The sequence below is a fragment of the Chamaea fasciata genome, unplaced genomic scaffold (genome assembly GCF_029207755.1).
Source record: "Chamaea fasciata isolate MVZ Bird 193981 ecotype frontalis unplaced genomic scaffold, bChaFas1.0.hap1 SCAF_8, whole genome shotgun sequence".
In the NCBI taxonomy this organism is placed as follows: domain Eukaryota; kingdom Metazoa; phylum Chordata; class Aves; order Passeriformes; family Sylviidae; genus Chamaea; species Chamaea fasciata.
This window is the reverse complement of record NW_027094093.1, coordinates 28516848-28542986: the sequence shown is the minus strand read 5'-3', so window position 1 is coordinate 28542986 and position 26139 is coordinate 28516848. Positions and strand designations below refer to the sequence as shown.

At 42.2% G+C, this 26139-nt stretch overlaps 1 protein-coding gene across 3 annotated transcripts in view; it reads right to left on the bottom strand.

The window, feature by feature from the left end:
* The window catches only part of PDIA5 (protein disulfide isomerase family A member 5), a 97897-nt gene that overhangs the window by 42036 nt on the left and 29722 nt on the right, over positions 1-26139 (bottom strand). For all 3 annotated transcript variants that reach the window (XM_066190268.1, XM_066190265.1, XM_066190266.1), the window contains 7 exons: positions 25776-25821; positions 20031-20123; positions 18560-18620; positions 14943-15010; positions 10503-10594; positions 10327-10398; positions 5912-6048 (listed from right to left, as the gene is read on the bottom strand). In XM_066190268.1, coding sequence (XP_066046365.1) covers positions 5912-6048; positions 10327-10398; positions 10503-10594; positions 14943-15010; positions 18560-18620; positions 20031-20123; positions 25776-25821 — 569 coding nt within the window. The remainder of the gene's footprint in view (positions 1-5911; positions 6049-10326; positions 10399-10502; positions 10595-14942; positions 15011-18559; positions 18621-20030; positions 20124-25775; positions 25822-26139) is intronic.

The window sequence follows — 26139 nt, the reverse complement described above, 5'->3', positions numbered from 1 at the left end:
AACTTTATTTATTTATAAGTAATTTAATTTCTTTATTTATCACAGGCTGCCAATGTTAGGCTGCTGCTGACCTGTGCTAGAAAGGCCATTTTTTTCAGGCTGCAGAGTAGATTATTCTTCAGCCTTTTCAACTCGTGGCCTTTCTGTTGATGCTGCCAACAGACATCCCAATTAGAGCTCACAGCAACATAGCTTGTTTTCAAAAGGAACCAGTGGGGGTCTGAAAGGGAGACTTATTTATTTATAGTTGTAAAACATGGTTTGAAAAAATAGATTTGATTTTGTGCACATATTTTGGGTTCACTTTGCTTCATATTTAAAGTGAGCAATGGATTCCCACATCCCAATCTCACCATATGCAGCAGTAAGAAACAAAAGGCCACTGAAACCAGTGATGGTGTGCTGGCAGGGAGAGAGCCAAGTTCACTACTTGGTTAGAAGCTGAGGCCTTCTTCTTGTACTGGGCTAATTGCTTGGGATTCTTAATAATGAGTTCACAAAGTCGCTTAAAACCTTGGGTTTAAATGCACTGGAGGGAGGAGGGAAGGAGTGAAGGGTGTGAAAAGCTGTTTTTCAAAGCTAAATTGATAAAACCACTCCCTGTGCAATTAAAACCCTGAACAGCTGAATAGCTGACATTGGAAAGCAGCAACTGCATAATTTATCGGGTCGGTTTATAAAGGGAGAGAAAATATCTGAGGACAGGAAAGGAATTTCATGGACATTTCATCATCACATGAAAACTGTGGTGCACTTTATCATTTCGAGGGTTATTTCTGCACTCCCTTCCACTGAGAGGAAGCAAGCAAAGGTCTATTAGGCTGCATTTTCCCTGCTTTCCCTCTTTATCAGTGGAGGAAAAACCACAACGGCTCCAATACCCTACTAAGGATATTGACATTTTTTCTAACCTTAAGTCCTGCAATCAGCTTAGAGAGTCTCTGAAGGAGCCCTATGAAGAGGAGTCAGAAGAACACAGATTTAACCTGAATTTAAGCTCGCATACAAGGAAGAAACGTTGCAGGAAAACATTTGAATTGTTTAATCCTTTAAAAAGCAAAAGCTCACTCACACTAACACTACACTCAAGCACTTTTTTCTCCTGTTTGTTACCTCTGGCATCAGTACTGGACCACAAACTTTGGCTAATGGGGTATGAGGGAGGGCAAAGCAGCCCCAAGTAAACATCTGGGGTGACTGACTACAGCCACCAGGCAGCATCAGAGACTCCTCAGACCCGTGCCTGCTGAAGGTACGGAGGGAGGCTACAGCTCACAGAGGCACCAGGACATTATTCTGCACGACGCTGCAAGAACAGGTACCCTTTAAAATGTTAGCAGTGTCACTTGTGTTAACAAAACATAATGAAAAGGAACTCCTGTGCATGAACAGCAGACACTTCCAGAAACCATTTCTGAGTTGACTTGAATTTCAGTCCTGGACTTTAAACACCTTTCAGTGGCATTTGAATTGACTTATCAGTGAATTGGTTGGGTTTACTTTGTGACTGAGATGTGATTTGGAGAAAAATGCTGAGGAATATGTAGAAAGGATAAATGTGTAGGGAGTTTATTCCTTCAACAAAACAGTCAGAAAGACTGCAATCCTCACTAATTTGGCAAATATTTTGGACAGAATTATTTTAAAAACTGCATTGGACTCAGCAAACAGTTTGATGAGGAAAATGAAAACACAAACAGGGCTTTTTTTTCATGATCAAGTGACAGAGGAGCATTTTAAGTCCCAGTGAGTACCCCATGACACTAAAGCATTTAACAACGCCTGACTGGCAGCATAACCCATATTTAGAGACATTCAGAACCCAGCTGTCACCTTGGGCATCTAAATAAATCGATCAGCTGTAGGCACAGATATCAAGCAGCACATACAGACACGGAGTCTTTATTCTCATTGCTAGCAGAAGCTTATCATAATCAGCAACAGTGCCTTTAGTTATGTTATAGTACAGAAATAACTTTGGTTGGTGCAAGAAATCCTTTGTTATAGACTCAGAAACAGGCCTGCTAACATGACTGCTATCTCCTGTTACCAAATACAAACAATCCAAGGAAAAACTCCAAATCCTTTGGGAGAAATGATGAAATTTCAGCAAAATGCTTAGGTAAGGAGCACAACACTACACACCCTTCACAGATGGCTGGGGAGGAGAGTGCCTTCAGACCCTGACTGGCTGGGTCACCAGTGTTTACCTATGCTAAATATTCAGATTTATTGAACATCCTCTTAAGGGCTTTATAAAGGAGTTTCAGAAGGTTAGAAATCCTGCCCTGTGTCCCCAGTGACCTGTGAAATGAAAGCAGGATGAACTCATCCTGCCCACCCACACTCACCCATGTTGCTCAGAGCCAGCAGTAATGACCTGAGGCAACACATCTTCTGTTTAATGGTTGTGATAAATTACTGCACAAAAGGTATGGTGTCTCTGATCCCAAGAGGTGCAAGCTGCTTGCTGCAGACCTTCCTGATGCGTTTAAAAACGCACACTAGCTGCTCTCCTTGTACTTAGCTATGCTAGGCAGCACTTCAAATGCTGCCATGCCTTTGACTGGGCTACTAAGTGCAACTGATTGTAAATAATTACAGTGTGCTCCTCAGGGATGATCATTAGTAGCCACAGGCATGGAGACCCAACTGGCCACATCCATCACAGTGCCTAATGGTGCAGTTTACAGGTATTTACCTGGGATGTGTTTGGTTCAGCTGTACCTTCAGCGCTGGGGGCAGGGGGCAGATAAAAGGCTGCCAATTCCCACTCATCTTTTCATACTACACTCCATTAATGCATTGGCCATCTGAATATGCAATTAAAGCCTCACTGAAATAACTCCCTTCTAGTAAAACAGCTCCTCATGTATGTGTGATGGTTTGGGCTGGGATAGAGTTGATTTTCTCCACAGTAGCTGGTATTGAGCCATGAGTTGGATTTGTGCTGGGAACAGTGATGGTAACTCAAGGATGTTTTAGCTATTGATGGGAAGTGCTTACAGAATCCAGACCTCTCTTGCTCCCCACTTCATCCCACCACAAGGAGGCTGGGGATGCACAAGAAGATGTCAGGGGACACAGCCAGGACAGCAGACCCCAAATGACCACAGGGATATCCCAGACCCTATGGTTTGCTCAGCATACAGAACTGGGGAAAGAGGGAGAGGGGGGACATTTGGAGCGATGGAGTTTGTCTTCCCAAGTCAGCAGTGTGTGTGATGAAGTTCTGCTTTCCTAGGAATGGTCAAGCACCTGCCAGTCAATGTAAAGTAGTGGACAAATTCCTTGTTTTGGTTTGCCCGTACATGGCTTTTGCTTTTCTTATTAAACTACCTTTATCTCACAAACCCATGACTTTTCTTGGCTTTCAGACTCTCCCCCATCCCACCATGACAGAGCAGCTGTGTGGGGCTGAGCTGTGGCTGAGGCTAAACCACAACAGTGTGCCAGAAAAACTCCAAGTCACATGTACGCTGTGTGGTGACACAGGACTTTAAGTACTTGCTAATTCCAGGCCAGTGCTGAAATCCCCTTGATTATTCTTAGTTACACAGAAGTATATCCTGTGTTATGAGCCTATTTTATAGATGTTTCAACTTCTTTTTATTATTAATACATAGTTTTTAGAAAAAAAACTTCCTCAGCCTGAGCTGCCAAGGTTAAAAAAAGTGAGACGCTCACTGGTTTACCTCTTCTTTTACTGGAACAATTTATCTCCTAATATTCATAAAGTGACACCATTAGCACATTTAAGAAGTGCCAAGAGAAGAGCTTTTAATCATGGAGATAACTGTTTATTATAGTTGTCTGTCATTAATTAGTTTGCAAGCCTCATACTCTCTGCTGAGGATGCCCAGAGAGGATTCTTACCAGCACACATCTTTTACACATGTACGAGCTGGATTCTGCACGTAGGCACACCATTACCACCTGAATGTGAATAAAATGCCCAAATAGTTGAGTTGCATTTAAAATGGAGTTGTTCTAGCAAGGAACACTCTTTATCCCAGTTTTGAGCAGCTGGAAACTGTTATCAGAAGACTGTGACAGCCCAACTAAGGCATTTGATTTACGTTTAAAACAGCATTTGCCAAAGTACTGCTGTACCTTAGTGCAGAATGCCCCTTAGTACAAAACATACCTGTCTGGAAGCACCCCTACTCTCAAAATAACTAATGCAATATTGTTACTCCTAAAACTGTGCTACCTGTGTTCTTGAAAATACTGAAAAAACCACCAAAAACTGAACAGAATCATACTGAGATTTAAAACTAACTTGAACTTACTATAAAATTTGATTGCAGTTGTATGTATTCATCTATATTTAATCTGGCTTCCTAAAGGAATAAGTTTTACAGGGCCAACTGTTGATGTCTTCCCCCTCTTCCTCCTCCTGAATACACGACCACTTGCCCATTTACAAACTCAGAAAAAGGCAAAGCTTTAAAGTACTGCTAAATCTCTGTGAACATGTTGAGAGAGAGGAGGCACTCCTCCCATGCCATTGTGCAGAGAGAGAGAAAGGAGGGAAATTTAGGAGTTACATTTGTGCTTGGCAGCAGCTGCTCAGCAAGCACACAAATGCTCAGGAGCAGCTGCCCATGCTGCCAGTTACACACCGGGGTGCAGGGAAATCTGGGGAAGGAAGTCTTTGGGTAACGAAGGATAACTCCTGGGTAAACCAGGCCTCATCAGTTCTGCTACTTGTGTTTGGGGTTTCAGACCAGGCGCTCATCTCCGGTCCCACCTTCATTTGTACAAATAATCCAGAGAACACAGTGACAAAACAGCAGTCAGTCCCCTGCTTCAGTGGACCAAATTCTTAGACATTTCATCAGGCAGAGGAAATTCATTATGGTATGTTTTTCAAATGAGTCTTATGAGCAGACCTGCAAAAAAAGGCGTTTCAGAGCTAACTCCTGCTGGCTCAAAGGGAAGCAGGATTTCAGACTCAGTGCCAAGACCCTCAGCTGTGAGCACAGAGTCTGCCTCCAGAGTCCTAACCTTTAAATCTATGCCCTTGAAAATGAACATCTCACCCAAGTACTGCTGCCAGCACAGCAGCAAGAGGAGACAGAAGCTGTGTGTCACAGTAGCAGATTCAAGCCTGAACTGTCCATCACAGACTCAAACAATTGGAAGAACCAGATATGTAGCTGAAGCAAGTTATATCCACAGTGAACTAAGAGGTTAATGCACTCCTCTCTTCCACCCAACAGCATGCAGGAGGGCAGTGGGGCTGGAATAGCTTCCTGAAGGCAACCCACTGCATTTTATTTGTCAAGCTAAAATCTCAAGTCATGAAAAAGATCAGTTCAAGGCATTCTCAGCAGAATAGTAAGTAGTATCACCACCAACTCTGCATTAGTTATCACAAGTCTTGAAGTCTTTCTAAACTTAGGCCTTGTTTTGGCATAGTTCAGCACAATACATAATGACAATCACCCTTCACATTGCCAGAGAAACTGCGGCAGAGGAGTGAAAATGCTCAAAATGACATAGCAGCAGCCATGGACAAGAACCCAGGAGCTCAGGGTTCTCAAGTTGTGTTAGTTGTTCAATCAACCAGAGTCCTGCTTTGAAAGCAAAAAATAATGAAGAGAAGTTGAAAATGGGAAAGCATGCTGTAAAGTGCGGAGTACCCAGACTATTTAAGCATCATTAGACTCCTCAGTTATGTTTTGACTCAGCCTTTAAAGTGCCCCTCTTCCAGAGGCACATCTCCATCCTACATGTGAAGTCAGCAACTTCACAAACATTTCATGCCTTGTGTATTTAACAATCATCACAAACAAGAAAAGCCTGGACTTTTGAGTTCATGGTTCTGTGAAACTTCCATGGAAAAACATCACTGATTTCATTAGCAAGCACTTGGCTCAGAGTACAGAAGAGAAAACAAACTCACATGGTGCATGGAACATCACTAGCACAGATGAATGATCTTTTATAAACTTGTCGAAGTCCTCATCGGTCAGGTGATAAACTACATTTTCTTCATCTGCCCAGGGAGTCTCAGGAGCTTGTGGCTGAGGTGCCTGTGGGCTACAAGACAAACAGACACAGCTTAAAGGCAGCTCTCTGGTGCTGAGCAGTCATCTTGGCAAGTCAAACCGTAAGGAACCACTTTGTGCAGATGTTCACATATGTCTGACACACCAGCCCTACTGAACAGCTTCCATAACTGTACCCATCCAGAACTCACAGGCACTGAAACACAGATAAAACTGGAGGAGGAACAAAAAATCTGCAAGAAGCTCCTGAGAACAGATCAGCAATGGAAGGGGATGGAGCAAGGAGATAGCCAGACTGCTTGGTTAATACATTATAGAAATCAAATGCATTTTCTATTTCTCTTTTACTCTCCTCAGCAGGATGCTCCCTTTCTCACAGCATTCCCACTTTGTAGTTCACAGGAGTCATTGCAAATGAAAGAAAAAAGCAGTGAGCAGAAACAGCCAATTTAACCTGTCACCTTGGATACTGACAGCATGATTAGGGCCAGCAGAGAAAGGAGGAGCAATGTTGGGACCATGAGCCAGCTACACACACTACTTCCCCAGGAATCCACGGTTTTCCCCTGAACAGCTCTTGTGAGCCAGGGAAGCATCATTATGTCCTCACTCTGCAGTGGGCTTGTAGGCATAACTCAGCAAAGATACTCAGCTGCATGCTTCACCTAAAAGGCAAGTGATGTGTTCTACCAACTTCACCATGACTGCAACTGAGTTCAACTCTCTTTGATGGGTCAGAGCCACAGAGACTGCTCAAAAACACAGTGGCAAGTCTGGAAACTGAACCTAAGCTCCTCTGGAGCTCATCATCCCAATAAACAATTGGGTTTGGCTTTTATTAATGTACATTAAAAAGAGAATTAATTTGGCAGCTGTGAACTAAACTATGCTAATTGACATTTTATTTATTAAAGCAGTGTTCACAGAAAAGACACCCAAACATATGAACACTGGGAGCCAGACTTTGAAGCTATTTTTGTCCGTTGCAGTAATGAGTTCCAAATACCCCCCAAAATTCCCCAAATTCTTTGGCAAAGTACAGGTCTGGATGTGGCCCCATCTCTGCTGAAAGTAGATTTACTATTTTTGATTAAAATGTATTATTGTGTTAGCTGCCTGGAACAAGGAATGGCAAACAGATGATAACTCACTTATCCTGCCTTACTCATTTCTAGGCTGAAAGCCTAGTTTGATTTAAAAAAAAAAAGCAGTAGAGATACACAGATTCAGATAGCAAATTCTGTTGATGTAAGCAATGGGTGTGATCCAAGAATTAAGCAATCCATGCAGAACTGTGATGCACACCTCTGCTGCTGCTTCTGTGATAAACAAACCAAGAAGCAAACATTAAAGTAAGAGGTCAGAGCTGCACCTGGCCAAGCAGCCCAGAGAGCAGTAATGTCCAGGTACCGTGGCAGAGTGAAGGCTTTCCAGCAACCACCATGACACTTAATGGATTTGGGAGCTGGGTTGAGTAGGCAGAGAATGATGAACATGGACACAGTGCCTGCAAAGCACTGGTGGTGTTTGGCAGGGCCTGGCATGACCTATTTCAGTCAGGAATTAGTAAAGCAGGGCACGGGATGTTTATTCAAATAGCCTAATTTAAAATGCTGTGCATGCTAATGAGCCTATACAGGAGGTGGTAAGAAACACCTCAAGGCCCGGAGAAAACAACAAGCAAAATTTAAAATGTCATTTAATGCTGAGACAAGGCACACCCAACGCCTGACTAGGATGACAGAAGTCCAGAAGAGTTAGCAAAAGCTAATTCAGTTGAGAGTACAGAACAGGTTCTTGATTTAACAGAGTAGCTGATGCTAAGGAAGGGCCCGAGGGGAACCTATAAAAACAGCAAGACAAACTATGCAGCTATTGAAGGCAGCAAGAAGCTGTTGGGCTTGCCTACCACTGAGGCTGATCCAGCTGTGTATCAGATTTAACAAAAAAGTGGTATGTACAAGATAGCATCTCTAATGTGTTGGATTAAGGCTGTATGATGGTTCATCTCTATCATCTCATGAAAACATCTGCATCTCCATAACACAGTAGCCAGTGCCTATTAGGAAGATAAGAAATGCGAAGCATCTGTAAGACTGATGCATTAGCACGCTTCAGCATAAGAAGCACCTCTAATAGGTAGAAAAAAAAATTAACTTTCATTAAGTTATACCATGTTCTCCTCCATAAATGAGCCTAAGATCATCCACTTTCAGCACTTTACCAGTAATATTTAAAGGGAAAAAAAAACAAGAAGAGGGAGAGGGAAAACAGCTGCTTTTCTGCAGAGTGTACTTATTGTCCACACAAAATGGACCATTTCATACAGCTCAATGTCTGCTGGATTTGCTTTCAAGACTCTACAATGACAGGACATGCATGCACAGTATAAAAATGCACTGGCTTTCCTTGCCACAGCCCTGCCATGCTCTGGTCCTCTGAGCAACATTCTGTACAAAAGCAACCTTTCAATATTTTAATATTGTGCTATTCTGAAACACAGCCTGTACACCCTGCAGCTATCTCATTGCATTCCCTGGCTTTCCTAAAGCCTTTGCCATACCATTTTACCTACCTCTACTCCAGATTCCTCAGAATAGTATAATATTATGTATGTAGCATATTTACTCTATGTGGTTTTATTAATAATTTAATTTATCATAATTTAAGCATCAATTACTGGCAAAATGTAAGTACACATAACTACTCAATGTGGCTTCCTTGAAAGTTGTACTTATTATATAAAACAGAGGCACAAGACTACTGCGCACATCATCTTTTGGGCAACTAATAAGCATGCACTAAGTGAGGACAAACAGCTGTCTTTAGCTCTGGACTGCTGAAGTATCAGCCAAAGCCCACAGTGGCTTGTTAGCAGAGATTATCATTGGAAAGAGCTTGCAGCTGTTCTGCTTTGCCTCCAGTAGCTGCATTCACTTGCTGTCACAGCACTGATATAAAGGTACTGCATATTGCAGGGATTATCTGGATATTATGTGGGCAGACAGGGGAAAAAAAACACCCCAAACAGCTAATGTTTCACGTATGGTAGCCAAGAGATAACCACATCCTTGCAGAATTGAAAAGCATAACAAAGTGCAGGTGATGAAGCCATATCCTTGCTCCAAGGGATGATCATTGCCTTCAAGTTGGAGCTGCCATCTTGATCACTCACATTTGAAGGCTTAATTGACTACAGGAGGCTTTAATGACTCTGGCTGAATTCTTCCTGTTTGAGCCACTGGGCAGTACTCACTTGCAGTGTTTGTAGCTCCTGATGCTAACAGGATGCTGCTCTCACTTCATTTGTGGGTTCCAAATCTGAAGCACTCAGCCTACTGCTGCTGGAGACCCTGGGCTACCTGCAACCATGTGCACATCCCCAGCACAGCCCCACTGTACAGCAAAAATACATTTATTCTGAGCCAATTTTGCTAAGCTGTACTATCGCAATAGTTTGCAAGAGTCTGTTCCTTCCCACGTGTTTGTTTCCTTTCATTAGCTTCATTTCAATATTGTCTCCACAACTGCAGCAAACAAGGGAGGGTTACAAAGATGACACCATGCCCAAGAGCCTGGGCTATCTGCAAATGGGATTTCTCCATCACCAGATTATCTCAGCTCTCTCCAGCTGCTCCATCAGCTTCACTGACCATGTGGGGATTTGCACCAGTTGTAGAGCAGCTATACACACACACTCTTCCTGTGTGCCTCTGAACTGCTAGTCCCACAGGCTCATTCAGCCCCCAAAATGTTTATAACTGCAAATAGCTCTCTTGAGGCAGAACAAGGTGCTTTCTACGCTTTCATGTCATGACAGCAAACACAGGTGTTGTAAAAGTGACTACTATCCAGAGTGCCTTGATCTTCAGTTTGTCACTGCAAGACACTTTAAAGGCTTCAGCTAAAGGCTGATGAACCAGCAGGAACTGCACACTTGGCATATACATTTTTAACACCACAACAACAGTCAAACCTTTTGCAAGGTATTAAGTTCAAGCACCCAAGATCGCTGGAAATATAAGCTAGCATTTTTAATGAAGCTGAGATCTGTGTATCTGCACTTATTTTAGTCCACAATCAGTCTCCTATTACAGACAAAATGCAATTGTGAAATGCAAGGCATGCATGCTAAAAAACCAAACATTAGTCTATCTCTCTGTATGAGTTTAGCTGATCTCAGCAGGGTAGTTTTGTTTGCTCTTCTGAGCAGAGGGAAGGAGGGAGAGATGTCTGTTCCTAAACCATTACATTCTGTAAATAATGAAGAGTACATAAAAGGTGGAGTCCATGAAGTTCAACGCCTTACTTCTTCAGCCACTCTGCGATATCTGCTGCGGTAGCACCGAAGTTCTCATAGTTGAACAGGAACTTTCCTTTCCTGTTAAAGCAACAAAACAAGGTTCAGTCCCTGCCCTAAAAGATAAAAACACACAATTATATAAGGGTGCATGATTTCTAAAAGAGTTGAAAAACATAACCGACTCAAAATAGCAGATTGTAGGATATCCCCGGACATTGAATTCTTCCTTTATCCTTTCAAATTCAGCAGAGTAAACATTCATCCCCGCAAGAACCTGGAAAAACAGAGCATAATCTTACTGATTCTTACAATACAGCAGGAACATCACACCATTTGTTTGAAGATTTAAGTAAAACCCACTCCAATCTGGGCAGATTCTGATTTCATTCATATAGCTGTCAAGCAAGGGGCTCTCTGCACTGATGTTTTCCTGATTTTGTGCAAGGGGGAACAGAAGAATACTTGAGTCTAAACCAGAGAAAACACACACCAGGCAGCATGTCACCTCCTCATGGCTCTGGAAGCATCTCTGCTTCTTTTTATGCACCCAATAACAAAAATACCTAAAGGGAATCCTCTCAATTGCAGCACTGGTGCTCTTCTTTGCACATCTGGATTTTAAGCTACAACTAGATTTTTTTCTTCCTCTGCAAGTAGGAAAAAAAAGGGTTCTTAGTTCATACCCAAACATTTAACAGAACACCAGAAATTCTACCCTCAGCTCCACTCAGTTTCCACTCCAGCAATGAACTTGTCTATGTCTAACCAACATGTCAGTGTCTAACCAACCACAAGCACGGGCATTATCCCAGTTCAAAAAAGCACTTAGTGAATGGCAAGGGGAAATCAGCATGACTTTGATGTGAAAATAAAACGTGCTCTATTTCCATGAGCTCAGGAAATGGCACATGGCATTTATATGCTTTAAATATGTTAACTTAGGTAGGGCAGGGTATAATGAGAGTTAAGAATTAACTTTGTCCTGCAGTCTTCGAAAGAGAGGCACAGAAGCACAGCAGCTTTTCAGACTAGCATGAGAAACAAAAACTCCCTCCTCCGTCCCAACCTACCCTTCATCTCAACAGTCCTTGAGCTTCAGGCTCAGGGCTCCTGTGACTTACACTGTGCCCTGTCCAAATGTCTTCCAAATATTTCTGACATGAAAATTGGAAGATGGAATTGATTCCAAGTTTTTGTGGGTGTGCAATTCACACAGAGGTCATTCTGCTGTCAAACCTGGACCCAGCAAGTTGCTGAGATACCACTTCCTGATTAACTTAGTTTAATGGCATTGACGGCTTAAATCATTTTAGCAGCAGGGTCTTAATCCAACCCCCTCCTCCTTCCCTCTCCAAAACCAGGATTTTCTCCTTCCAGCTGAAATACCACATCAGAATTTAATACCATGTTCCTGACTGCAGCAATGCACAGACCAACCAAATGTGCTCAGAGCCAGCATGAAATAAATCTTAAAGCAGAAAATCCTCATTTGAAGGTCAGCCATTCCTAAGAATATGCTGGAAAGTCACAAAAAGATACTTTGTTTTCTCTTCCCTATCCTAAGAAAGGATAAATTGAACAGAGGAGAGAACAGGAGGTAAGGTTTATACTTGCTGGCCTAGTCTTCCACTTTGAATTTTCCTTGTAGTTCAAACAACTAGACTGACCTAATTCATATGAGCTTATCTAGACTCAATTCTCCCCTGTCCTTATCCTCCATGTCAGCACCTAAAGGCAGGTAAATGCAATAGGATCAAGATACAATGGCTGCTTTATAAAGCAAGAACCGGTGTTGTTAACTAATTCCCTAATTAACGCCAGCCTACCAGATCCCATGTTTACTGTGAATTTTCAGAGGATTTCCTATGACTTAAATGGGCATTCCTGGCAATGTCAGACAATTTCACTGTGTCCATCTAATGGTGATTGATAAAAGTCAGTAACCTGGATTCATTCTGGTGTTCATTACATTTTATGAAGCGCATTTAGCAAAAAGCTTATTACAACGGGATTTGTTTTAACTGACAAGAGTAACAGCTTTAGCTGGCCAATAATCACAGAATTATGAAATATCAGGCTGCCAGAGACCATCAGAACACACCTACTGCTCAAAGCCAGGGTCCTCCTACCAGACGTTTGGCAAATTTGCTTTTAGCAAATGACTGAATGACCCCAACTCCAATTTAGGTACATTACCTCTTGTAATAGCCATTGCAGAAACAAAGATCAGTTTATTCCTTTCACCTCTGCAGTGACACTTGACACATTTCAACACTTATCTGCTCTCCAACAAGCTACCTATAATCTAAACCAAACCTGAACCTTTCCTAGCTGCCCAAGAATTTGGAGCTTCTGGCCATTCCTGTTTAACTGTGACCCCCTACCTTGATTCTTAGTTTTCTTGATGGGATTGCTCCAAATCTGGCACCTCACAGAACCCAATTTTTTTTTTTTTTTTTTTTTTTTTTACAAAGGAGGAAAGCACTTAAGCATATTCTCATGTTGGTCTTCACTGAGCAGAACATTCTGGCGCTCTTACAAAGTTCATGAGCATTAGGGAAATTATGAATGGTTTGCTAATATCCAGTTCCCCCCTGCTCTGGGGCCATGGTGACAGTCACTCACCAGAGTCCAGCAAACCCTCTAACCACAGGAATCCTTCCTGCCAAGGATAAAATAAGTCCACTTCTGATTTGGAGCACTTTTTCCTTCTGCATCGGGTGCAAAGGAATTGTAAGATTTAACCATAATATAAACTGAAGATGCCACCCTGCCTTCCTCTCAGTAACAGCACTGGGACAAGAAACAACCAGTCCCAAGGGAACACAGTGGCAGGTACAGTTCACCCTTTCACTTTCATAACCTCTTCAATAGGTGATACTGTCCCTAATTTTCCTGCTGTATAACAGCAATATACACTTTTGAGCCCAGCACATCCTGACAGCTCATAACAGGTCAGACTAAAAGGCCAAACCTTCAGATCATCCAAACCACTCAAACTTTGCAGCAAAGTCTGATCTGGAGGTCAACATCACTCCATGAATAATCTATGATGGGTACAGCACAGTTAATTTTAGAAATGGCAAGCCGTGTACACATCCCACTCAGGAAGCCAATTGGGTCAAATTTTGAGAAACAGATCGATTTTTGTGAAAAACACGGGTGGCAGTGGCATAACCAGACTCTCCTCTGAACTGATCCTGCTCTACAACACTCCACTGCAAAAAACTGTGTCTTAGGCCTGTCAGTCAGCTGTGCAGGATTAGCCCGGATCTATAGAAACGATTTCCAAGTGAGGAAGGAAATAATCAAACCAGAATAGATCTAGAGTTTAAATTCTCTGGTCTGAATTTAATAAATGAGCTGCACATGGACAAGGAGGACAGAGTGCTCTGCAGCATGCCTTCTCTCTGGCACTGTCCCTACAGGTGATGCTTTACATTCCTAATCCCTCTCACCCCACACCCCACAATGTACTGCCACGCAGGGCAGGAGTGCCTTCCCAAAGGCTGCAGCACAGGCTCCTCTGAGGGAGACGGCCTTAGAGTGCTGCCTGGCTGGACAAAAACACTCTTGAAAAGATCTTCTAAGGCTTGTGCCATGTCCTAAATAAATCTGAATAACTCCCACACATTTCAGCCCTAAGCAAACAAGGATTTAGAGAAAACACTTCTGAAAACAACTGGTTTGGAGAATGTTGGGCAGTCTGACAGCACCAAGTGGTCATGAGAAGGAATGGGCAGAGCTGCCCCAGCAATGAAGTGCAATGCTTCATCTTTTCCTCACAAGGAAACGTGTGAACACAGCAGGGAATCATCCAAGAAGTGGGATCAGACCAAATCCTGCTAAAGCCATGAAACAACAATCCTATTTCTTCATCCTTTATGTACTACTGGCATCATATAAATCATACGTTAAGCACATTATAAAACCTCAACTAGACAAGTGCCTTTGAGCTGCTTACAGAGATCCATACACCTTATAGGTACAAAGGGGTAACTAAATTATCGTGAGTGCTGTATTTTATTAGAGCCAAAACTTACTTTCACATCAGTGTGACATCAATGCTAACTTTGACAGATCTACAGTTAAACTGTAAGATTCTAATGCTGAGTGGCTGGAGGGTGACCAGTAGCTTATGGGAGGGGGGTTTCCCTCCCCACAACACTGTGATTCTCCACTAGGAAAGTGTATTAATAACTGCAATAAGGACACCCATCCCTGACCTTGCTACGAAACATCAGGCCAAAAAGCTGACCAAACCCATTTGGGCAAACATTTCTTTCTTTACCAAAATGAGCTCAAAAGGCCTACAAACTTACAAATTAGAGGCTAAACATCAATCTTCATAGTGTCAGAGCCCATATCTCCATGAAAAAAAAAAAAACTGCAGTGGATCTAAAGGGCAAGGGAGTTCACATCTCATTCTCTAAAGTTTTAGAAGAATAAAAACCAAGAGAGAATCCTAAAGAGATCTGGAACAGAGTAGTTTATTTCTGCTTTGTTTCAGCTTACTTTAAAATTGATAATTTGATTTTGATAAATATTTGTTGGTTTATATACTTTAAAAAAGTGTTAAAATTATTTTTAAAATGTCATATAAATCTCATTGTCTCACTTACATATTTACCCTTGAGTTCTGTGGCTGCCTGCTGATAAGATGGCATCATTCTCTTACAAACACCACACCCTGATAAAAAATAAATTGTGTAAGTAATATGCCAACAACTCTATTCAGCCTCTTCTGCAGTATCTATGTTCCAAAGCACATGAAGTAATATTTTATACTAAAAAATTTAAACAAAATTCTTTATCTGCTTCACTAAATCATTATTAGATTATTAGTTTCCAAGGATGTTACTTGTTACAAGCCTCTCTTTTTGCACATTTTTCATGCTCTTCATTTTCATATCAATTTCTCATCCTAGTATGAAGAGAGTAAAACCATCTTATATTCCTCAGGCTCTGAGCTGAGCCCAGAGGGGAATACAAGATGAAACACACATATCAAAAGTCAACAGAAGATGTCATAATTGTGAACTCAAAACAAAAAGCTTTGTGCATTTCTGGTCTTTGAAGGGACAGGAGGAAGGTACTTCAGATTCATCCCAGCTTAACAAGGCTTTGAAATTAATTTGAGACACATTTCCTAAACACATTACACAGACATCAAGTGTTAAACAGTGCTCTGTTAATTGAGCAGACATAGCTCATAAGCAACAGCCCTTGTAAGGTACAATAAAGTGCTGTGGAAAAGACAAAGGGTGAGTGAGGAAGACCACCAATGTGTAGTTGGACTGTGCTGAGTGAGAGTTGTTTGACAATGCTCTGCAGTGCTAAGCAGATTAGCAGTTAATCACCTTGTAAACAGCAGTTTTCATCCCTGCCAAGTAAAATCTGTGCATACAGATGGGAAGGGGCAGGAGTGCAGACAGCATGGAAGAAAGGTGGCTGGAGCCAAGCAATCCAGACACTTATTTTGGAAAGCCTCAGTCCACTATGGGACAGTAGTCTACACTTCTGTTCTGGCTAACAGACAGAGAGTTTTGAAAATAAGTTCCAGAAAGGAGGAACAGATTTTGCAGCCATTCATTTAGGATCACATCAGCATGCCTGGAAAAGAACATCCTTTAATCTGACAAAGGAGAGTTCTTGTTTCTGTGGTCTTTCCATCTTTGATCTCTCCGCTCAAATTGACAATGAGGTTGTTAAATCAGTGCTGGTCAAAATGACAATTACTTGGTGGGCACAGACCACTCATTTAAGGCCCACTGAGGTCTTGCAGCTTCATCCAAACCACTGGACAGACATCAAAAGATGTGAGTTGAGAGACATCATCTTCTGAATCCTCTATTTCTTCTCTCCTCAGGAGCCTCAGGCCATTAAGTCCTGCAGCAGATTTCCCTATCTTCCCCTCTTCACTCTCTTACTGCTCCCTGGAGTACCTCCTAGAGCACAGGCACACACCAGCCTCCTCCACCCAGCCACCACCCCTATTATCCTCCTCTTCCCTGCTCTGCTGCTGCTTCAAACTTGCTGCCCCCAAAACCACTTCAGCACACCCTCTCCTGTCCTCATAATTCTGGGTTATATTGTTCAGGATGCTGCCAAGCAACATATACCCCTCAACAGGCATAGAAGGGGAACCTCAAAAAACTCACTTTCTTCTGTTCTTTCTTCTTGTATTTTGTCCCAAAATGGGGAGCTTAATTAAATACAGATGAGTCTTTCCACTAGTTAACACCATTTTTAAAGCCTTGCTTTCAATCATGTTTATAAACAGCTCCTTCTTGTTGCCAAATCCAGACAGTCCTGCAGGAGTCTTCTTTGACAGAGTTAACTACAAATAAATCTGAATGCCTTCAAGTATAGCTAGTATTTCATCTTTAGTGCTGTCTGACTTCCTAATACAGGCCCAAAAGTACAGTGAAACGTCTGCAAATGGCAGGTAATATCTTCTGAGGAGAGCAAGCCTTTGCTTTGAGTTGTTTTACCCAGACCGGGCATTCCTGAAATATTAAAGTAACTACATCTAAGTCTGTGGTTGCTTTCATCTCCCTCTGCACCAGTAGGTAATGAAAGGGCCCATTTCCTATCAATTTGCCACAATGAATCTAAAGCCCCTGCTTCCAACAAAGCAGAGAAATAAGGCAGCTGTCTTCCCCACAGCTTTCCAGACAAAGCCTCTGATGTCCTCTCGTGCCAAAGACCTCCCTTACAAGTAACGAAAAGCAGAACTTCTTTTAGTGACCAGTCTTGATTTGCTGCTCCCAGTTATGAAAGGTAACACCTGTATGAAACCAATAATTTCAGCTGCTCAAAGCCCGTATTTTATTGCAACTGCTGGATGTATTCTGTCTCCAGTAAAAGGGGCAAGAAAAGAAAATTTGGACAACAACCAATTCAGAAGGTCTTGTGTGTTAAATAAAAGATGAGGTAGTTACAAACTGAGAAATCAGAGGAAGAAAAAAAACCTCACAAGTAGACTTCCTTCACAGCAGCTTGGAAAGCAGCACAAGTCTTACAGCACTGAAAACTAGCAGGTGTTTTGCCACTTCAAAGAAGAGAAACTGGAAGGAGGAGGGTTTCTGGGGGAACGGTTCAAAGAGAACGAAGGGTTAGATAAGGCACATTTCAGAAAGAGACTCAGTTGTGGAAAACAATTATTCCTGATACAGGTAAACTGTGAAAGCACAGTGCAGGCCAACTCTCCCCGAAGGGACGATTTACAGGAGAGCAGCCGTATCGTCTCCCGCTGATCCAAGGCAGCAGCTACTGGGAACAGCCACACACCAGCCAGGCCACACAGGACCACGCCACTGCAGAGTCTGGAGGCACAGAGCCACAAGTGATTTAATTAAAAGCAAAATCATCCTCTTCGTGATGCATCAAACTAAGTCTTGGGCAATTTTGGCCATATTGGCAGTGCCCAGATGAGAATAAAAAGGTAGACTGGTGTTTCAGACAGTAATTACAAGAGAAAATACACTGAGGAACACCAGATAATGCTGCCATGGGATACAAGTTTTAAAGAAAATCAGCCAGCAAATTGCTTACGGTACCTAACATCAACTTCCCTATCAGGGCACTGCTGGGAGGCTTTCCTAGTTTAGGTCACACACTTATTCTCTTCTCATGGCTTCCCTGCTTCCTGAACTGAGCAACAACTCAAGTGCAAAACAATTTTGCTTAGAAGGGCTGGAAAGCCTCTCACACAGAAGTCACCAAGAAACACAAAAAGGCAGCTGTAAATCTGCAACATTAAGGAACAAGTAACCAATGCAAGGACAAGATAGCAGCAATACAGGCTCAAGGTCACAAAAAGAAAGGGAGAGACTCCAACGTGCTCTCCTCTTCCTGAAACCCCACTCGCATTTGAGTGCAGGGTGCCTCTGGGAAGGAGCAGGAACAATAGTCCTGCCCCTGACAACTGCACTGTTCCCTCTGCCTGCAGCACACAGTGTTTCAGGACATCAGGTAACAAAATTATAGAAAGCAGCTGCTTAAAAGAACATTGAGCAGGAGTCATCATCACAAGAGAAAGAGACAAGACTGGGATGCAAATGACGGACAACCAGGGAAGAACTGAGGACAAACAGGCAGAACAACACAAGGAGCTCAGTGATAAAGGTGGCACAAGATGGTATTATTAGAAGAACAGGTGAAGCCTCTAGTCAGATTTGGACAACTCTCAGTGGAGAAGTGGGAAAGAGGTGACAGGACATGCTGGGCTACTTACATGGGGCATAGAACATCATCAGTAAGGGCTTGTCTTCCTTTTTCAGAAGCCTTCTCAATTCCTAGTGAATGAACCAGAGAAAATAAAAACACACTTAGACTCAATGACCCCTCTTATTATTTGTACTACAACTTTAAAAAAATGTATGTATTACTAAAATATATGTAATTACATATATAGAAAATATATTTATTTTACATATATTACATATATGAAAATATATATGTAAAATAGATGTAATTTGTAAAAATATATGTATTCATAGAACACAGGCTCACTGATCTGAGGGAAAAGGGCTCATCTTTCCTAACAGACAGGACTCTTTTTTTTTTTCTTCCTTGCCCAATTTTAACTTGAAAGAAGATGACAAAATGTATTGTACATTCAGCTATCTGCTGAATATCCTAGACCAGTATCTTCACTGTTAATACGTGGAGGTTCCATGGTTTAGTTCATTCTCACTGCAGAATCTTTACCTGGAAACTCTTTCTTCTCTGACACATCCAAAATCCATATTGCAATTCAAAAAGTCAGACTCAATAATAACAAAACAAGTTCAGTTTTCACACTGTGAAACCTTGCCAAACCTATGAGATGCCATGCAAAAAGGATTTTTTCAGTACCAGCATGATAGGAAAAGTAGATGAAGTTTTCAAATTGAATGCAACCCTTGGAAGCCTTGTAATAGAGTACAGAGGGTGAACATTAAAAATTAATCTTCCTACAAAAACTGAATGTCAGAATAACCATTTCTAATATTAAAAATGAAAGCCAGAAAATTGAAAAAGCCCTTTACAAAATACCAGCTAGAGTCCAATCAATTAAAGTTTAAAAAATCTATAGACTAGAAAACTAATATAAAAGACCAAGCTGATTATATCAGAAAGAACATAATGAGTAACTGGTGGCACTGGCTTTTTAAGGTAGTTTCATCACATTCGCTGCTTTCCCACTTAACACAGAGAGGACAGCTAATGCACCAAGTTAAATCCCTCAAGATCTGCATCCCATTTCTTCCTGCTTCACACCTCCTAACCTCAGGCACATGAGGGAACCCAAGGTTTAATGACAACCTGCAGTTTGAAGAGCAGCATTTTACCTCCTACCTGCATTCTGCAGTGACTGCACCTTACAAGCTGCTCCACTTCCCTGAGACAAAGAGGGCTGTGCCCCTACACCATCCACAAGCTCTGGCACTTGCTGTGAAGCTGGTAGGCTGAGGTCATGACCACATGCAGGGCAGAGAAGGGTGGGAAGTACAGGACTTTACAGTTATTATAACCCACAAAATCTGTCAAATCACTTCAAACAGGCTGGGTGCTTTAAATTTCCCTTCCAAAGGAACAAAATAATGGTGTTTTATATGTATTTATAATACAACAGAATATCTTTATATTTATATAAAGATATATATTTACATAAATATGCCATACATTTATAATACAACATAACATCTATCCAGCTCATGTACCTTTTCACTGTCGACATGCACAATATCTTTGGCTTCAGGATCTTCCTCCCACAGTGGAGCACCTTCTGGATCCTTCAGAAAGGCCACCAGAGACTGTAATGAACAGGGGGAAAAAGCTTTTAAAGAGACACGAATGGAAATCATAAGACACCCAATCTCAAATCCATGCTGTGATGTAAAACCCATCCAAATAGTGCCTTTGCTTTTCTGCCCATATATTCATCTGCTCTAATGCAGATTAGCACAAATCTCCAGTTGCAGAACCAAGTGATACGTGGGTGTGTACCTTCATCATAACTGGTACTCCAACTTACCAGTTCCCACTCCCACTATAAGCCTGGGGAAAACAGAGTGGAAGTGCACCAGCACACAGAGAATAGCTTCAAGAATCCTTCAGAGAGCTCTTTCAACGGTACTAGACCTTCCCCCGCGAGTCCCTGGGTTAGCAGGAAAGACTTCTCTTTATGGAGAGGTCAGGCTCCCATGCCCTTCACTGTATCTGAGTAACAGAACTAGCTGGAGGGCACACTGGTACTTGCTGTGAGCAAAAGCAAATGAACACACTTACAGATCAAACTGCTCATTTGGTCAAAGGAAGAATAATCCACCAACAGCTCCCTCTGTGACCCACCTACCTAAAAAATCCATTGAGTGCAATTTCAAGTATGAGAGTAGAGAAGCAAATGTGACAGGAAAAGGGGGAAATACAAAACCCTAGGATTCTCCAGCTCCCACATTCAACAAACTGAGTACACCTACACACACACTTTGTAACCGCTTTACCTGACTGACACGCAACCAAAAATCCCTTTCAGCAGACCCTTTCAGATATACTCTCTTTGCCATAAGGAAATATACTCTGATAGCTCTGATTTCAACCTGAGCCTGAAGTAAACTCCAGCCCCCTAAACGAACGAGATACTTTCCATGGATTCTGGCAGTCACACTAGCCCCTGTTCCCAGCTGCACATGCAAACACAGGCTTGACCACTTTTATCCTCAGAAGTCTGTGCCCCAGGAAACATAACAAAAATACCTGGTATTCCATGTTCATTCACGACTCAGAATGACCCCACTGCTTTCTCTATGGCATTGCTTGTAGGTTTGTGCCCATTCCCATATAGGATCTCTGCCACACCAGTAACACAGTGAGGTCCCTGAAGAGCTTCCTTCAGTGTGAGTGTGAGTGAATGAAGCTGCCACAGCACTGAGCTATACTAACACACACCAAGACTGTTTATCTAAAAGCCTGGGTGTGTACTCCACTTTCTCAGGAGCAGGCTCGCAGCCCACCTGGTGACACATCCCATCACTGGAATGGTCTCAAGAGACATTTTTTGCTGCCTGTCTGCCTTTGGTGGGGCTGCAGTGGTACAACATCCCAACAGCTTATCAACAGAAAGGGGAGTTTAGCTCATTTTCCTGCCTCTCAGTTGGTACTGCAAGGATCAGGAGGATTCAAAGCTTACAGCAGGATCCATTTATTGCATTTATGTTTCTGTCTGCTTGCACAGCTAATATTGAAAAGATTTGTCTTATCACAAGAGGCAGCATGTATCAGTCACCAGACAGCAAGCAAAACACTTATTGTACACAGTAAAAAGGATCTAATGGGTGAAGATGACAAATGCTTCCAGAAGAAATTTGTTTTGCAGTGGCATTATCGGGGAAAGGAGCTAGTTAGGAAAAAAATATATAAAATCAAGGAATTTACAATGGAGTTACAATGTAAAAAGCTGTAGACTTATAGGCATTAACATCCCAAATGACATCCTAAGAAGACTAATAACACATGGGGAAAGGAAAGATGAGCACAAAACAGCAGAGATGTTCTACCTTTAGGACAGCTGCATCAAGTTCTGCTCACCCTCAGCATGCACAGACCTCAACTATACACCGGAGAGGAGGAGAGAGGGGTCAACATTTTGAACGGCTAATGAGTATAATTGACTCAGCTAGTTTCAAGAATTCCTGCATGCCAAATTCAGCCATGTAGAAACAGATGTGGTTAGAGGATGGGGGATTAAAGAGATTTAATTCATCCAGCCTCTCCCTCTCAGCCAAGACAGAAAAAAATTAGATGTGTAATGTCTTCTGGCAGGAGCAGGCAGTACGTTGCCTTGCCCTCAATTCTTCATGCAGTGACAAGAACTTTCTCTCTTACTTTAAATGGAGAAGAACAACACCCAAACAAACCACAGCATTCTCTAATCACAGAAAAGCAGTCTGGTCCCCAGGCTGCTGTGTTAGAGGCTACAGCAACCCTGGTGTAGAACCAGCTCCACTCTAGTCCTGCCGTGGTAGGGTCAGGACCTGCTGTGACCCCTTGGCAGGGGCAGAAGCACCAGGGGCTGTAACCAGCTGTGCCAGCTTTGAACCTTAAACCTCGATTCAGCAAAGTACACGACATGCTTCATCCAGCACATGCTGCTGAAAACAAGCAAGTTTTAACAGGAGAGTTGATCCATAATCATATACACAGGCCTAGGTTTTAACCTGACAGAAAATACAAACAAACACATCCTTGTGCTTTTCACTCCTTTGAAGTATCATGCAGGAAGGATGCTAATAACAAGACCTGCCTCAATTTCACACATACACTCCTTACAACACCCAACTTGAAAGGGATTCAGGGTTTAGAGCAGGACCAATTTATTGAGTTAGTCTATTCCCTTTGCTACTACTAAGCAGATTTGTACTTAAGTAAGTTTACTCCATTTTAGAAGAAGGGTAAAACTCTCTCTGTACTTTATACTCCAGGAAAGGTTTCATCATGTAACAAACACAGCCTGAATTCTGGCATTGTGGCTCTCTTGAGAATTAGATGTCATGTGGCTGAAGCAACATGTGAACAGACACTCCAGGTAAGATCCAAGACCGATCTAAGCTTAGGTCTTCAACAGCACATGACTACAGCTACTCGAGGAGAAGATAAGACTAGTACTTATAGTTCTTATATAGCTTACACTGGCACATGCTCTCAATTTCTGGCAAAAAGAAACTAAGTTTATGGACTCTGCACCAGCTGTTGTATATGGACCTCTGTGCTTTCTAACTATCAATGGATCTATCTCTTATGACTATCTAAAATCATTTTTCAGACTTCTAAATTCTTGGCTTTCACAACGTGTAGATACTAGTTCCAATTTTTTTTTTTTTTTAACATTGCATTTATTTCTTTCAAATCAGCCATCCCAAGGTGCCACTGTTTGCCCTCAAATTTGGAGAAAAAAGAAGTAATCACTCCCTTTTTTAAGCTACTCACAGAAGTATCTATGGAACTTCCTCCAGCAAACCTTTTCAGTATTGTGAGAACCTAAGCCCTATTAGGTGCAAAGAATTAGAAATATATATATTTTAAACCATTACTAATAATTTTGCATCACTGAATTTTGTTCTCTTGCCTTCTATCATGCTTTCCTAGATACCCCAAACTGCTCAGGTCTTAACACAGGTCTCAGCAGCAGGAGGATCGGACTGCCAAGTAACTTCCCCCTGCTGTGAACACTGAGATATCCTTTATTCCTCATTTTTCTAATAGTGAAACCACAAGGGCATCTCTGCTAATTACATAAGGATTTGCTTACTTTAAGAAATGAAAAGCTTTTCTAAAAACCTGAGTACACTATCAGCTCAATCAGCCACATCTATGAAATTGCTGATTACTCCAGAAGAATCCTTTTACAGTTCTTCAGAGCTGTGTCCATCATTCTCCAAAATGTCATACATATATTAATATGTCTACTGGATGTCTGGAAAGAAGATCCGAGTTTTATTACCACAAGTTTGCTGAATGATGTGAAACAAATCCTTTAATCTTCCTGTTCTTCAGTGTGTCCACCTGTCCATAAAATGAGTTTGATACCCTATGTAATTGTGTTGCTCTGCTGCTCTCTGTTTGTATGTACTGGGAGACTCCTGACAAACACAGCTGAGAGAGAAAAACAAAGGTCACCGGCTCAACAGAAGAAAACAGGGACAAGTGGAACAGAGGGAAAAATACAGAAAATATCCAGGCAGCTGTGAGCAGCAGAACAAGCAAACAGCTGAATTATTTGAACACTGCCCAGATCTGATCCACTGCCCAACCTGTAGATCATTAGTGGTTGGTTTCACAGGGGCAGTTTAATTGAGAAAGACTCCAGCCCCTTGAGTGAGGGAGCTTCAAAATTCCTCTGCCACCCCCAATGGAATCCCACATCCCTGTCCATGGGAAGCTGCTTTCTTCTTCCCAGCAGGCAGGGCAAAAGTATAGGGTGAAATGCTCATCACAGAACAGCTGAAGGAATAAATGATCTGGTTCCTGTTGTGCTATGATTGCCTCTCAGCCCAATGCTCCCTGGAGCACTGCAGGTGCTTTCCACTTGATCTGATCTGTAAGGAAGAGTCACAGCACTAATTCCTGGTTGCAGCTCTTTATGGAGGGCAGGAGAGACACATCATGTATTGTTCAAATCACCCAAATTTAGGCAACTAGCAAGTCTCCCTTAACCCATCACCCACCATGAAGGAAAACAACAATCACCAGCTGCAATTCCTCCTTAAGTACAGAAGTTGGTTTAGGCAGCTGCTGACTGGGCTGGGTATTTAACACTGCCATTCCTAATGCCAGGCAAGATTTCTGCTGCAGGAGATGGGAAGATACGTGGCCCTACCCTCCCCATCTCAGACAAATCTGCATCACAGCAGTCTTCAAGTGAAGATTGAATGAACTCAAGTCAGGACACACTTCCAAGACAGTCCCCCATCAGAAACTCTCCAGCTCTGGCTGTAAAAGCAGGGTCCAGAGCAAGTGCACGTAGAAACAGCCACTCTGGCATGCTCAGGTTCACGCAGCATCTCACACAGGCTTTCATCCATCCCAGGGCAATGCCCTGAACAAGCCAGAAAGGGGAGGTACATGGAACTAAGTCAACCTGGGGTGATGTCATCAAGCCTTCAAAGAACCAATAACTGTGCAGAGCTCGGGTTTGCTGGAGGAGGAAGAGAAACAGGAACTGAGCATCAGAGCTGGACAGAAGAGACTTCTGGAAGCCAAGTCATTGCAGGGCTCCTCAGGTCAGGATACTCCCAGTGCTTCATCAGGGCTTTGCAGAGGAAAGCTGCACACTTCTGGCCTGCTCACTGTACTTTTAGTCCACCACTTCCACAGTCATCTGGATCTACACATTTGTATCACTCCTCACACCTGCTCTCTTCCCTTGCTCACTGAACGTTGCCTTCTGCTGCTTTATGTCAAGATTTGCCAGAAAAGAAGAAAGTTCATTTTATACCTGATGCACTCAAAGCACTTTCATAGGAGCTGTGGTTCCACAATCTGATAAAAGATAAGGCCACTCAGCTCTCTTTAAAGTTTATAAACACACAATCTAAGAACCTCAGAGAACTCCTTATCAAAATGTAGTATTGGCTAATACTTTTAGTTATACTACCACAAAGAGCACCTTGTAATGAAAACAAGAAAATCCTTATTTGTTACTAGTGTGTAAGTTAACTTAAAATTTACCTTCCAGTTCAACATGGGGTCAATTTTTTTAAATAATAAACCATTTTCCTGGATCTGTGGTTGACAGACATGTATGCACACAAAAGCCTTTAGGCCATTCTGACAGCTGTTTATGAAGATTAATCCCCTTCCTTTCATGCCTTCAGCATGAAAAAATCTCAAAACCAGCTTTTCATCCACAAATGTCTCACCCACATCTAGCAGAACCAAAAGAATAATAATGGAATATTTGAATTTACCTTCAGTGTGACCGCTCTGTTATATGCAGTATGAAATGCACCGTCCCTGTTAAACGAGGAGTGGGGAAGAGAGTTAACTTACAGTAGCATTACTGGAATTCAAACAGCTGCTCCTCCTGACTTCTCCCTAACCAGAATAACATTATCCTGCTGAAGCCACAGAACTAAGTAGAATTTACAGTACAGTAATTTAAGGGGGGGTGGGGTGAGGAAGAACAAGAGGAAGGAAAAAGGGAGGGTGCAAACCAGTGTAAAGAAAACAGTTTCCCAGTAAACAATTTCCTCCCTGACACATTAACAAGATTATTTACTGTGGCATGATCTTTGGAGATGGAGATGCAGCTGTTTGGTGTACCTAACAGTA